Below are 13680 nucleotides of genomic sequence, written 5' to 3' on the forward strand. Positions count from 1 at the left end.
AAAAAATGCCATCTAGATCAGGGGTCTGTAAAGGACCAAATAGTAAATATTGAGACTTTATAGGCCTCATGTTTCTGTCACATACTCTTCTTTCTACTTCTCCCCTCTCTTGCCCCCCAACCCTTTAAAATACATAAGAGCAATTCTTAGCTGAATGGCTGGATTTGGACGTGGCCATTGTGTGCCAGCCCCTGGTCTAGACCTGGCATTACATCCTGTTCCTGGGAAGAGGGTTCATCACAGACACACACGGCTCTGTCTTCCTCTGAGTGTTGGTGACCCCTGTCTGAAAGGGCAGATACCCGCCAACCTTCTGGAGGGAAGTTTTAGAACTTTGAACCAAGGACTGTGCCATTTCCTTGTTGTGTTTCTTTTTGCTTCCCTTCAGTACAACCAAAAAGAAAACTCTTAAAAGTCTAGGACTTAGTAACCTTTGGAGGGGGCAAACAGCATGGTTCTGTTTCACTGTACTGCCTCTGGGTGGCAGGGAGTTGAGTGCTGGGAGCTGTGAAGGAGGGGAGCGCAGGCTGAACTCCTGGGGCAAGGAGGAGGAACAGAGGGAGTGTCGGTACGGTCAGAGCAAGGTTGTAGTTAGGACCCCCCACAATATCATCCAAGTGTTAAAGGAATCTCTCTGCTCTCATCACTCCTGACTAGCCCCCAAAATCCTGGCTGAGCTCGTTTGCTCTCCAGACGGGGCCATTGATGTGCAGGGCTGGTGCTGACTCATATTCTGTATCTTCTTCTAGAGACACCTGAACAGCTGACCCCTGAGGAGGAGGCTGAGGAGACAGAGGCCTGGGCCAAACCCCTGAGCCAGTTGTGGCAGAACCGACCCCCAAACTTTGAGGCCGAAAAGGAATTCAATGAGACTATGGCCCAGCAGGCTCCTCACTGTGCTGTGTGTATGATCTTTCAGACTTACCATCAGGTAAGCACCCCCTCCCCAATACACCCCCTGGTTGAATTATGGGTGTATAGCCTGTCAGTAGTTGTCTTGAGAAAGGTATGTTTCTCTACTGTCCCCTAAGAGTACTGGCCAAGTTTCTCCAGGCAGATAACCCAGCAACTCAGCTTTGTACTGAGGAAGGCTTTGAGAAGAACTGAGTGCCCAGCTTAGGCTCTCGGGGGTTCCTTGCTGTCCTTGGTACACACACTGTTGACAGAAGAATCTGCTCATTTTTCTTTTTTTAAATTTTTCTTCTTTTTTTTTTTTTTTTTTTTTAAAGATTTATTTTTTGTTTATATAATAGCTGGGGTACACGCCAGAGGCGTGGGAGGGTGAGAGGATTCACCAGAGACAGAACAGGGAGCAGAACAGGCAGATCCACTGAAATACACTGCTGAGGGGAGTAGCGGGCGTGACAGGAGAGGTCTGCTGTGCCATATGTGGGTTAGCTCTGGCCAGGGATCAAACTCAGGCCATAGCAGTGATAGCACTGAGACTTGACCCCTAGGCTACCAGGGAGGTCCAGAATCTGCTCATCTGTTACCATTCTAGTCAGTGATTATTTCTTCCAGGTGACTTGTAGTCCTGGCCAATTTGGAGGACTGTGAATTTCTTTGCTACCATCTGAACTTCAGATGAAGCTCCCGCCTGCTTATGTTGCATCTTCTATCCTTTCCTGTTGCCTCCGTGGGTATTGGCAGTTGAGAGTGACTCAGGAGGCGGAGGAACAGAGGGCCTGAGCTCAACTGTGCCCTCCCAATCCTGGGCATTTGATGGTTTCAACATCCAGCCTCTCTTTGGGTTGAACTCTAGGAGGCCAGCTCACTCCCAGCGGGGAACTGCACAGGGTGGCATATAGATAGCCAGTCCGTCCTCACCTCCCTGCACCACCCCCCACTCCCCATCCCCCGGTGCTGAGCCTGGAAGGGCCCATGTTCATGTTTGCGAAAGTATGGAACTTCACACCAGCACACTGAATTAGTAACTCACTACTTGTTTCCCTTGACAAAGAGCAAAACCAGAGATCTCTGTGTGCCTGTGTGGGCAGTAATGGCTTGTTTGCACTGTTAGCAGATCTATTCGGGGACTCAGAGTTTCATCACTGGCATAGGCTTTGGGTTGCTGTGTTTCTGGGTCTGTCTTGGAATGAGGGGTGATGGTGCCATTCAGCGGCAGAGCCGGTGGAGTTCGTTGTCAGGATATTTGCCAAGGGAAGTTGGTAAACAAGTGTTCTTCCTTCAGGGGCCCAGGTGGGGCTCCTGCCGTGTGACAGCACTGCACCTCAGGTGACCTGCTGCTTGGTGCCCAGTGGAAGTTGGTGCCGGCCCTTGGGGAGTATCTGCTCCGGGTGCTCTCCCCAGGTGGGGCCACCCTGCAGCACAGCACATTGCGCAGCCCACAACAGCAGCCTCTCAGCTAACATCTCAGTGCATTTTATTACCACTTGGTTTGGGAAGATGGAAATCCCAGTTGCCTCTTACCTCGCTCCCTTTTCTTGGTTGTCCCCCAGGGGCCATTGTTTGATGCTGCTGTGAGAAATTGAATTTGAGTCATTAGAGGTAACTTCAATTAGCAGCTCTGGGATAATGGCTGTGCACCCGGGAGCCAGGAGCAGTACAAGCCAGCTTTGTGCTGCTGGAGCAGGTGGGAAGCTGAAAACACAGGCGCGTGCTCACTGAGGTGTGCCCTGTCTCTTGCCTTAGGTGGAGTTTGGAGGCCTTAGTCAGAACTGTGGAAAGGCTCCAGATTTAGCCCCTCAGAAGCAGAGGACCAAACCATTGATTCCAGAAATGTGCTTCACTTCGACTGGCTGCAGCACTGACATCAACCTTTCTACCCCATACCTTGAGGAGGATGGCACCAGCATTCTTGTTTCCTGCAAGAAGTGCAGTGTCCGTGTCCACGCTAGTGAGTGCCTCCCACTTTGGTCCTGTGTCCTGTCCTGGGGGTGTGAGCCTTCTCGCTGCATGTCCTCACTCCCATAGGCCCCCCACCCCCATCCCCAACAGCCTCCCAGTAGCTGCCCCAGTCCCCTGGGGCAGACTGTGTATGAGTCCTAGTTGTGAACTGAGTCTGAGCTCCACATGACCCCAGGGTGCAGGCTTCCACATGGAGCTCTGTGCTGTCCTCTTGCTGCAAAATACCAGGAGGGCATTAGTACCCGCTGCTCACTGGGTATCAGTCTACAGTTTATAACTTTTTGGGACTTTGGGCTTTGCTGTATGGCTTAGCCCTAGGGACCCTAACACTGTAATTCAGGGGTTCCTGTAGGATTTGGTTATAGGTGTGGGAGGGAGTATATGGGAAAGCCTTACAAGTCTCCATTCTGACTCTGGCCTGTGAGTTTCATTTGCTTATCTTGGTGTTTCTGTTAGGTTGCTATGGGATCCCCCCTGCAAAAGCTTCTGAAAACTGGTTGTGTTCTCGGTGTTCAGCCAATGCCCTGGAGGAGGTGAGTGCATCCCACTGTTACCGTCTGCCCATGAGATGTGGAGTTTGCTCAGGGTCAGACTGTTGCTCGTGGATTCTATATCCCTGGCAGTTTCATAGGGCCTGGTGCACAGTGAGATCAGCATGAGTGTTGTAGAGTAACTCCCGTGACAACGAGAGGGCTCGCTGCCTGGCCTGTGGCAGGGCTTGCACTGGATGCTGTGTTAGTGCCATTGTGTCAGGAGCTAGTAGAGGGCCTCCCATGGATGAGCCACAACCCCCTTTAAATAGCTTAACCATTGGGGTTGGAGTAACAGAATGGGGCTCAGGGTGGTTCATTTCTCAGCTTTCTCTTCAATTGCACTCCCTCCCCTGAACCTGGCATACCTTGCAAGGAGGCAGTCTGAATTCTGTGATGCCTTCAGGTTGTGCAGAGTGTTTGTGTTGTGGTTATTAACAGCAGCAGTGAAGAGGATTAAGTCAAGTAGCCTCTCGTGCACCTTAACCCTGAGAACCTTCCTTTGACGGCAGTGCTCATTACAGGGGCTGCACGGGCTAAGCCCACGTACCCTTAGGCTGCTGTCTTTTATTTAGGCTAGAGTTGCCCAGAGAAAGTCAAGGAGAGCACACTGGTGGTAACCCCTTATCCCCCTCTCTTCTTGGCAGGACTGCTGTTTGTGCTCGTTACGAGGAGGAGCCCTGCAGAGAGCAAATGATGACAGGTGAGTATTTGAGCTTTCTGTTTTGAGCAGGCAGCTGCAGAAGCACTAAGAGGGCCATGGTTTGCTCATGACTGATGAGGAATTGGGAAGCATGATTTTTGGAGTTGGAGTAGCATCTCCAAGACTGATTTTTTAAAATGAGATTCAAGGGAACCAAGCAGTTTCAGACCTCTCCAACTTCAGCTTCCCATCCCAGGACGAGCTGTAAGATACAAGTCCTCCTTTGAGGGTGCCACATTGGAATCTCATGATTGTGAAGATGCCATGAAGATGATGCAGGGACTGGGCTGCAAGTGAGGAGTTACCTTCTTACAGCTGGGGCTGGTGCAAAGCTGGCCACAGCCACAGTCCAGTGAGCACTCACACAGGCTGTCGCTCCTTGGTTCAGACCTGCTCTTTGGTGTGCAGGCGAGTGTCCTCCAATAAGACAGTGGGATCTCAAGAGCTCAGCCGAGCCTGCCCAGTGATCAAATCTACGGAAGGTTTGGGCATCTTAGTCCACAGCAGGGCTTCTCAGCTGGAAGGTGCCTCATTTTCACTGAGCTGAGTGTTGTGTGGTCTTGGACTTAGTTGTTCTGTGTTAAAAACGAAAGGTGGACAATTTTTGTCCTGCAAGAGCTGGCTTTTGAGGGGATAGTACACAGCTTGGTGGGCACCCCATGGCGGCAATCATGCTTCCCCTAGAATCCTGTAGGGACTTGAAGCACATGTACCATCCAGCCTCATGACTCAGAGAACACCTTTATGTTGTTCCATGTCTGTGACCCTTCTGTTTGCTCTTTCCACTCCTTTAAAGGCATTGCTGCCATTGCTTGAGGTCATTGTGTTCCTCACAATTGCTAGTGAGCACTGTTGAAGTTAGTTCTCTCTTATTTGGAGTGGAAATGGCTCTGAGCCTCCCACCTTTATCTAGTCATCCTCATTCTGCCATCTAGGGCCACACAAAACAAACCTGTTCCCATCTTCACATAACAGCCCTGGCAATATCGGAGACAGCAGCTGTGCTGTCCTAGCAATGGCTATTGCAGGTTTCACTGGCCTGGTTTTAAGAGCTTTCAGTATCGCAACTTATGTTTTGGGGTATGTCAATTTCCAAAAATGTCCAGAATTTACTTTATTCTCTAAGAATGTCTATTGACTAGACCTGTCAGGGTAAGTGGAGCTTGGGCCAGACCGTACAGTGTGAATCTTGTGTGGACCAAGAGAGTAGTCATTTCAGCCTGGGGGAAGGCTTGGCCAAGCATATGGAGGGAGAGCTGTGATTACCAGCAGGTCGGGGCACAGTTAGAGATATTTTGAGGAGGCGCCCAGGCCCTCTTGCAAAAGAGGTGTGTATAGAGCTTTCTGCTTGATTCTCACTCTCTGAAACCTGCCACACTCCATTTGATGTGGTTCTGCTCCTCTGAAACATTGCGAGTTAGTGGTATAAGAAGCATGGCCCTGTGCTCGCTGAGGCATTGTGCCAGGCACTGGTTTCCATATAATCAGTGTGGAGTTACCTCTGGCTCTTGCCTCACTGGGTCCCAAGAATTTGATGGTTGAGTCGGTGCCATGTGGGGTAAGGGAGGAGCGCTCCTGCCAGGCCCATGCTAGGTGAGAGGACCATGGGTCCTTGGAGCCAGAGGTGACTGAAGTAGCCTTTGCCTTTTGGCAGGTGGGTCCATGTCGCCTGTGCTGTGGCAATTCTGGAAGCAAGGTTTGTCAACATTGCAGAAAGAAGTCCAGTGGATGTGAGCAAAATTCCCCTGCCTCGCTTCAAATTGGTAAGAAAGAAGAGATAGATTTGTCTCTGTAGTTACCCTGCTGCTAAGTCTCTCGGTGGAGAACATAGCTCTTCTGAGGGCATCTTCTGCTGAACTGGTGGCCATCCTTTTAGCCTTTGGTTTTGGTCAGGGTTGGTAATTCTCAACTGTGGTTAAAACTACTTAATAAGGACACCTACAAGCACTTGGGATTAAAAGAGGGTGTATGTGCCTTTGTGTTTTGAGAAGGGAGTTGCTGCTTGCTTTTTTGGCTTGAGGATTTGGGTGAGGGGATGACAGCGGAGCCTGTGCTGTTATTTCCAGCCTCATCGGCTTTCTCCCCTGTGTTGTAGAAATGTGTCTTCTGTAAGAAGCGGAGGAAAAGAGCTGCTGGCTGCTGCGTGCAGTGCTCCCATGGCCGCTGCCCAACCGCCTTCCATGTGAGCTGTGCCCAGGCTGCTGGCGTGATGATGCAGCCGGATGACTGGCCTTTTGTTGTCTTCATTACCTGCTTTCGGCACAAGATTCCAAATTTGGAGGTGAGGCGGGAGGAATGTTTTAGAATCCTCTTGACAGTTTCCAGGGCTGTTTTTTTCTGCAGGCTTTCCATTTACCATGCCAACAGGTGTTTCCTGAAGCATGCTTTGTGGAGAGAGCCAGTGAGGGAGAGGGCTGAGCGATCGCCGCCCTGTCCATCTCTGCCTCCCACCTTGTCATTCCTAATCCAGTGGGGCCAAACTGCTGGTGGTCGGGTCCTTTTGAGTACTGTATTTGTTTGCTTCTGGCTGTGCCTATTACTTTTCACAGTGTTAGGGAAGCTGTATGTATATTGGGAACTCATGGGAAGAACTCCCAACAGTTAACTTTTAACCATCATACAGTAGGAAATTTTGCACTCCTCTATAAACAGCTCAGAGAAAGATACCTGTAACTTTATTTTTTTTTTTTCTTAAGATTTATTTATTTATGCATACAAGAGCTGGGGCACAGGCCAGAGGTGGGGGGGTGGTGGTGAGAGGATCCACCAGAGACAGAGTGGGGAACAGAACAGGCAGACTGACTGACATACAATGCTGAGGGTAGCAGTGGATGAGTCAGGAGGTCTGGTGTGCCATGTGGGTTGCTCCCTGGCCGGCCGGGAATGGAATCGAACTTGTGCTGCAGAGGCTCCGGATTGCTTCATAGGTTGCGTCTTAACCCTTGCGCCACCAGGGAGGCCCGATACCTGTAACTTTAGCTAGGGGAGTTATGAAAGGGTTTGGGTGGAGGTGGCATTTGAATGAGCACTAGACAAAAAGTGTAAGTTGTGAACAGGAGAACATTCAAGCCTTCGGAAGCAGAAAGAGCAGGTCTCAAGATTGAATGTGTGAGGCTGGTTCTGGAAATGTGGCAGGGGTGATACAAGAGAGCAAGTGGCACAGAGGATGAAGGCCTGTCCCAGGTAGCGGTTGGGCTCTCTTCCACTAGAGGAGAACTTTTTGAATATTATGATTATAAACCATAATTTTTTTTTAAGATTTATTTATGCCTGGAAGAGCTGGGGTGTAGGCCATTGGTGTGGAGAGGTGAGAGGATTCACCAGAGACAGAATGGGGAGCAGAACAGGCAGATCTATTGAAATCCACTGCTGAGGGGAATAGCGGGCAAGACAGGAGAGTCTGCTCCCTCATCGAACTTGTGCCACAGTGGTTGGGGATAGCTTGATTGCACTGAGATTTTAACCCCTGCGCCACCAGGGAGGCCCTGTGATCCCACATTTATCAAGGGCAAGTTCAAAATGAGAAGGGCACTGGAGATGTAGGGCCCTTGTAATGAGTACTCAGCTGAGGACAGCTAGGAAACCTCAGTTTGTGCCCTGAGGGCAGAGCCAGTGCTGCGATCTTTGTGGTGATCTTCGTGGTGTGTTGTTTGGGGCCCCTGGGCTCAAATTATGTGTTGAGTATCTATGTTGATTTGTGTTTGAGTTGTGTGTTCTAGGGGGTGCTGTTTTGCTCATTTCCTGACAACTACAGTGAAGTCACAGTCTGTTCTGGTAGTTCAGGGCAAGGGCAAGTGATACAAGGGCCTATTGTGGTCTGGGAACCTGGGAAGGAACCACCTTTATGGAGGAAAGTGTGACGCTCATTTATTTCAGTGTGCTGGCTGGCGTGTATATCTAGAAAGTCTTGTTCTAGTTCCCATGTCTTACCTACCTTCTACTTTTCCATTTCTGTGCTCATCTTTCCCTGGTAAAGAGGAACCAATTTTTCTTGGTCCCCATTTATTTGCCAGACCTGTCAGTGTGGGAGTAACCAAGGCTTTTTTTTTTCCCAGCGTGCCAAGGGGGCTTTGCAGAGCATCACTGCAGGCCAGAAGGTCATTAGCAAGCACAAGAATGGGCGCTTCTACCAGTGTGAGGTTGTCACGCTCACCACTGAGACCTTCTATGAAGTCAACTTTGATGATGGCTCCTTCAGCGACAATCTCTATCCTGAGGACATAGTGGTAATGTCTGCAAATGGCTTCACGGGCACCTTGGGCCAGGGTATTGCTTTGTCTGGCTGGTATACTGGCTGTGGATCTGCCTGCTTTTTCTAGCCAGACCTACAGCCCCATCAGTCAGGTCCTAAATAGAAAGAAGCATTTGTACCTGTCTTTCTCACAGCAAAGAAAACTGTGCTGTTAGGATACCCAGCTTCCTCTAGAGGCTTGTGGGAGTCAGCGTTTTCTGCAGTTATTTGAAACAGGCTTATATTTCAGTCAAAACTCTCCTTGAAGGCATTTTAGTGCAGTGGCCTGAGCTCTGGAATCTAGCCAGTATGCCAGTACTAGCCTCATTGCTCAGTAGCTTGTGTGAGAGGAGAATTCTCTAACTCTCCACCGTGCCCTTTCTAGTACATGCATAGAAATTGATTTTGTTTCATTATAGTCAAAGACTTTGGGGTTCAGTAGAAGCTGCTTGGAGATACCCTGCTGGTCTGATTATGTTATCAGCACCGAAGACCCTGGAGGCCCTTCCTGGACCCAATCCCAGGTTTCCTGGCTTAGCTCTCAGAACTTAGTTCAGGGTTCCCCTTTCCCCACCCTGCCTTTTCAAGTGGCAGAGTAAAGCCCCAGGTTGGTGGGATGAAGCTTTTTCTTCCTCTAAAAAGATAAGGTATTTCCCAGTTTACACCATATTAGCAACTCAGTTGCTAAAAGCACAGTGATTAGTTACATATGTACATCATAGTAGAGATGCTGTTAATATTTGTGGCACTGGAATAGTTATGATTTATTTAATTCTTGTCAGCACTGTGCTAAGTGACTTAAATTAAGTATATCTTTCATTTCTCTTTAGAAGTAGGCGTCTTATCTCTGTCATTTTAGGACTCTTCTGAAAGTTACTGAGAACCCGAAGAACTTATGTGTTTGGGTTCTTTCTATCGATATTTATTCTAATATTTACTCTTGGAAACTAAAACTGAGCTGAATTGATTTGAAATAATGTTTTATGAAAAGTAACTTCATTGAAAAAGATTAGTGAGAAGAATGCCATTTTTCTACAATTTTTCAAGTGTCTTTAATGTCATGTTTCCAGTTAGTCTGTTGTGATACATGGTTTTGGGGAAAGTATATGAACAAAATACAGCCTCACACAGATCTGTAATTGGAAAGGCAAGGAATTTTTTTTTTAATGGCGTTTAGACAATCATGGCTATTATTTGATACCACACCAAAACTCAGTGAGTGTTAGTTTCTTAAAACGTAGTTACAATGTGGAATCTGAAGGCAGGTCACTGAACTTCACTTGCTTTGTTTATTTCTGCTTTGTTTACTTACACCATTGCAACTTGGGAGGGCTGTTTCACCTGTGTGTGACTTTATAACGTCATATACATGTGTCATTTAGAAAAGGTTGGTGCTTTGGGTCATGCAGATCTTCCAGATGTTGTTGAATGCAGTATCAAAATATCACATTGATTTGTATCATTAATCTCAGAAAAATCTTTAAATTTTGTATGCTTCGAAACTCATAGTGATGTTAGTGAAAGCTTAGATTTCGCAACTTAATTAAAAGTTATGTTGCAGGGCCTCCCCGGTGGCGCAGCAGTTGAGCGCTGGGTTGTGAAGCTGCCTGCGGCCTCTGCGGCGCCGGTTCGATCCCCGGCTGCTCCCCGGCCACCAGAGGAGGGTCCCACATGGCGCGCAGACCTCTCCTGCCGCCCGCTGCTTCCCTCAGCAGTGTACTTCGGTCCTTCTGCCTGCTCTGCTCCCCACTCCGGCTCTGGTGAATCCTCTCACCCTCCCGTGCTTCTGACTGTACCCAGTGCATGTATAAACAAAACACACAAATAAATAAATAAATAAATAAAACATGCCTCTATTAAAAAAAAAAAAAATTAAAAAAAAAAAAAGTTATGTTGCAAAACCAGGTTTAAACCTGGTTTAAACACTGTATGTTTAGGAGGGTCACACCTCTACAAATGTTTATCATGCATGAATCCTGCCAAAGCCCCAACAGATCTTCAGGAAAGTCTATTGTGCCCCTTCCCTTTTGATTCCACCATCCCTGCCTTCCCCTTTTGGTAGCGTCAGTTCTGCAGTTTGAAGCATTTGTTTTGTTTTGTTTTCTTTTCTTTTCCTTGAAAGGTTAAAGTTTATTATTGGCAATACAGTCAGTTGTTTTTCTTGAAGTAACAGACTCACTTCATTTTTCTTTTTTTAAGATTTATTTATGCCTACAAGAGCTGGGGTACAGGCCAGAGGTGTGTGTGTGTGGGGGGATGAAAGGATTCACCAGAGACAGAGTAGGGAGCAGAACAGGCAGATTGACCGAAGTACACTGCTGAGGGGAGCAGTGGGCGGGTGAGTCAGGAGACTTCTGCGCCATGTGGGTTGCTCCCTGGCCAGCTGGGAATCAAACTCATGCTGCAGTGGCTGCAAATTGCTTCATAGGTCGCGTCTTAACCCTCGCGCCATCAGGGAGGACCCCCTATTTTCAAGAAGATGTTTACCAGTACCTAAGTCTGAGTGACCATGGTTTCTCTGTGGGTGATTTTTTTCTGCTTAATCAGTGAATTTATATCTAATACATTTATTAATTGAACATTCTAACAATGAGTTGGAAATGCTGTGTAGAACCATTTTTGCTGAGTAAATGAGTAGGTCATCCCTGCAGACCATTCATTCAGCCAACATGCTCATACACTGACCTCCACTGTATGCCAAGCTCTGCCAGGAATCCTGTGAGACTCTGGAGGGGGTAGAAGTTCTAACATACCTTACTAAGCCCCATGGTAGGTGATCTTTTCTTAACTTTCCTGTTAAGAACACATTTCGTAAAATAGTTAAATACAGTTTTAGTCTTTGTGGCAGAGGCCTGTCCCTTGTCCCTTAGAGGGGTAGTTGAAGGAACATGAGAAGAACTCTTAGTCTGGGAACTGTGTTCTATGTTAAGTTTATGAAGTTTAAATTTAGCTCAAGTAAGTAAACTGTAAATTCAGCTATAAGTTTCTTATAGATGTTCTTTTCTGTCACTCAAAGCAGCAGGGGCAGAACTAGAGAGCAGACATGGCAAGCAGGTCTTAAGTTATTGTCTTTCAGCCCAAAGACAGCGCGCCTTACTTGGGTGTTGAACAGGACTCTGTCCTGGTCCATTCTTCCCTGAGGTAGAAGTCCATTCTTCCCTCAGTGTGCTCAGGGAAACTTCTCTCTTTCTGTTTCCTCAGAGTCAGGACTGTCTCCAGTTGGGTCCTCCTGCTGAAGGGGAAGTGGTCCAAGTGAGATGGACAGATGGTCAAGTCTACGGAGCCAAGTTTGTGACCTCTCACCCCATCCAGATGTACCAGGTAGCCAAGGGTTTTTGCTGGGGATGTATTTCCTCTTGGGCCGAGGTGAGTCTTTGCCTTGGGAGAGCTAGGGTTTCAGTAACACCCTTCTCAGAACTAGGGACTACCTGGGTTCTGCCTGCCAGGTAAGGTTTCTGACCTTCCTGTGACTTCAGAAAACACTGCATGTGGTAGACCAGGGAGACAGTCAGGGATATCTCAGCCAAAGGCCTTTGTTTCCTGGGTAGGTGGAGTTTGAAGATGGCTCACAGCTTGTGGTTAAGAGAGATGATGTGTACACGCTGGATGAAGAGCTTCCCAAGAGAGTCAAGTCGAGACTGGTGAGTGCATTTTCTGGGTGTCCTTAATTCCTTAATCTGGGTGGGAGGGCACAAGGCAAGGATGTGTCCTTTTGTTGTTACTTTTTTTGGGGGGTGGGAAGTGGGGTGTTGACCACAAAGTGCTCATTTGGTTTGCTTCTTCTTCTTTAGTCAGTAGCCTCAGACATGCGCTTCAATGAAATTTTCACAGAAAAAGAGGTTAAGCAGGAAAAGAAACGACAGCGAGTTATCAACTCAAGATACCGGGAAGATTACATCGAGCCTGCACTGTACCGGGCCATCATGGAGTAGGCGCTTCCAGAGGCCGAGAGATTTCCAGCCATTGAGGCAAGAGCACTCCGGGGATTCCACAGCACAGCAGACACTTGGAACTCTGAAGTCTCTACAGGCGAAGCTGTAAAAAGAAAAAGAATGAAATAACCGACCCCATCATCTTCTCATCCCACCCTCATTGCATTCCACTGTAGTGAAAGGACAAGCTGTTCTTGGACACGTGGCAGCAGCCGAACTCCCAGCTGAGGGGCTGAGCACTGGAATGCTGTGGCTGCACTGGCCCCAGTCTCTAGCAGGGTCGACTGCCAGCTGGGCTGGATGCCCTGTTCTGGCCTAGGACTTGGCTTCCAAACGATCACCTGCACTGACTAGGCAGAGGTGCTGGTGCTTGTCCCCTCCCCTTTTGTATTTATGTGTGTGTTTGCGTGCGTGAGTGCGTGTGTGCGTGTGTGTTTGGTCTGGACCAGCTTCTGCCTGCCCCTGGCCTCTACTTCCTTGCCTATCCGGGCCAAACAAAATGTGAAATTCTGCCCTCAGCTGAGCTGAGTAAGGGCCCCTACAGGTAGGCTGGAGGTGGGTGTAGCATCTGTCTCTCCCTGGAACTATCTTGAGGGAGTGCTGGCAAAGCTGCAGTATTGAGATTGTAAGGAGTCAATGCTACTTCTATCCTCTCATAAAGGAGAAGGTAGGGGTAACATGGATATGTGCCCACATCACTCTAGGCACAGAGCCCCCGTGGCACAGTATTATAGGGTGTGGGTGGGAACACCCTGACGGATGGATCTTAATGATGGAAGCAGGCAGAGCCTGGTGGGTGATTCTTTTAACAGAAAATTGCAATCATGCAGGGGCTGGGAGGGTTAGGATGAATTTGGGGCCACTGGAGGCCAGGGGCAGGTTTAGCTAGAACCCTGGTCTTGAGGGAGGGGCTGTTATGGGGAGGGGGGGTGGGACTGGAGGGCAATACTGAAGGGGTTAAACAGGTTTTTGCTCCTCATAAATTTGTTTGCCTGGGCCCAGGATTGAAGGGCTTCACACCTATATCCTGTGTATACAAGAATCAGATTTATAATACTCCCTGTTTTTTGTTACGTATGAACGCTATAAACCAAATTATTTTGAAAACCGGTGCATTACCTTGTCTTTAGCAATAAAGTGTGTTGAGCAGAGGATTGGCTGTGTCTGCCCCAAGGAGCCCTAGAGGCCCAGGGTCAGGCTGAGGGTATATTGAGGGTCTCAGGCTAGGGAGCAGAGCCACATATTTTAAGACTCCAGTAGATGGTGGAAATCACCCTAATGAGATGGGCTTCATGTCAAGTTCTGGTCCTGTGATTCTGTATCAGGCCAAGTATGGAGGAACAGGGGCCTGGGCAGGTGGGGCACCACTGACCACGAGCACATAATTTTGCTTCCCTTGTCTTGGAGACAGGAAGG

The 13680-nt window shown here is 48.3% G+C and overlaps 1 protein-coding gene across 2 annotated transcripts in view; it reads left to right on the forward strand.

Annotated features, from left to right (window-relative positions):
* Window positions 1-12382, forward strand: part of KDM4A (lysine demethylase 4A) — a 43455-nt gene extending 31073 nt beyond the window's left edge. For both annotated transcript variants that reach the window (XM_037501283.2, XM_037501284.2), the window contains exons 13-22: window positions 750-931; window positions 2653-2857; window positions 3325-3401; window positions 4046-4101; window positions 5756-5864; window positions 6197-6382; window positions 8157-8327; window positions 11534-11653; window positions 11881-11973; window positions 12124-12382. In XM_037501283.2, coding sequence (XP_037357180.1) covers window positions 750-931; window positions 2653-2857; window positions 3325-3401; window positions 4046-4101; window positions 5756-5864; window positions 6197-6382; window positions 8157-8327; window positions 11534-11653; window positions 11881-11973; window positions 12124-12264 — 1340 coding nt within the window. In that variant the 3' untranslated portion in view covers window positions 12265-12382. The remainder of the gene's footprint in view (window positions 1-749; window positions 932-2652; window positions 2858-3324; window positions 3402-4045; window positions 4102-5755; window positions 5865-6196; window positions 6383-8156; window positions 8328-11533; window positions 11654-11880; window positions 11974-12123) is intronic.
* The last annotated feature ends 1298 nt before the right edge of the window (window positions 12383-13680 follow it).

This window comes from Talpa occidentalis, unplaced genomic scaffold (genome assembly GCF_014898055.3).
Source record: "Talpa occidentalis isolate TD23 unplaced genomic scaffold, MPIMG_talOcc4v2.1 talOcc4.9, whole genome shotgun sequence".
Lineage (NCBI taxonomy): Eukaryota > Metazoa > Chordata > Mammalia > Eulipotyphla > Talpidae > Talpa > Talpa occidentalis.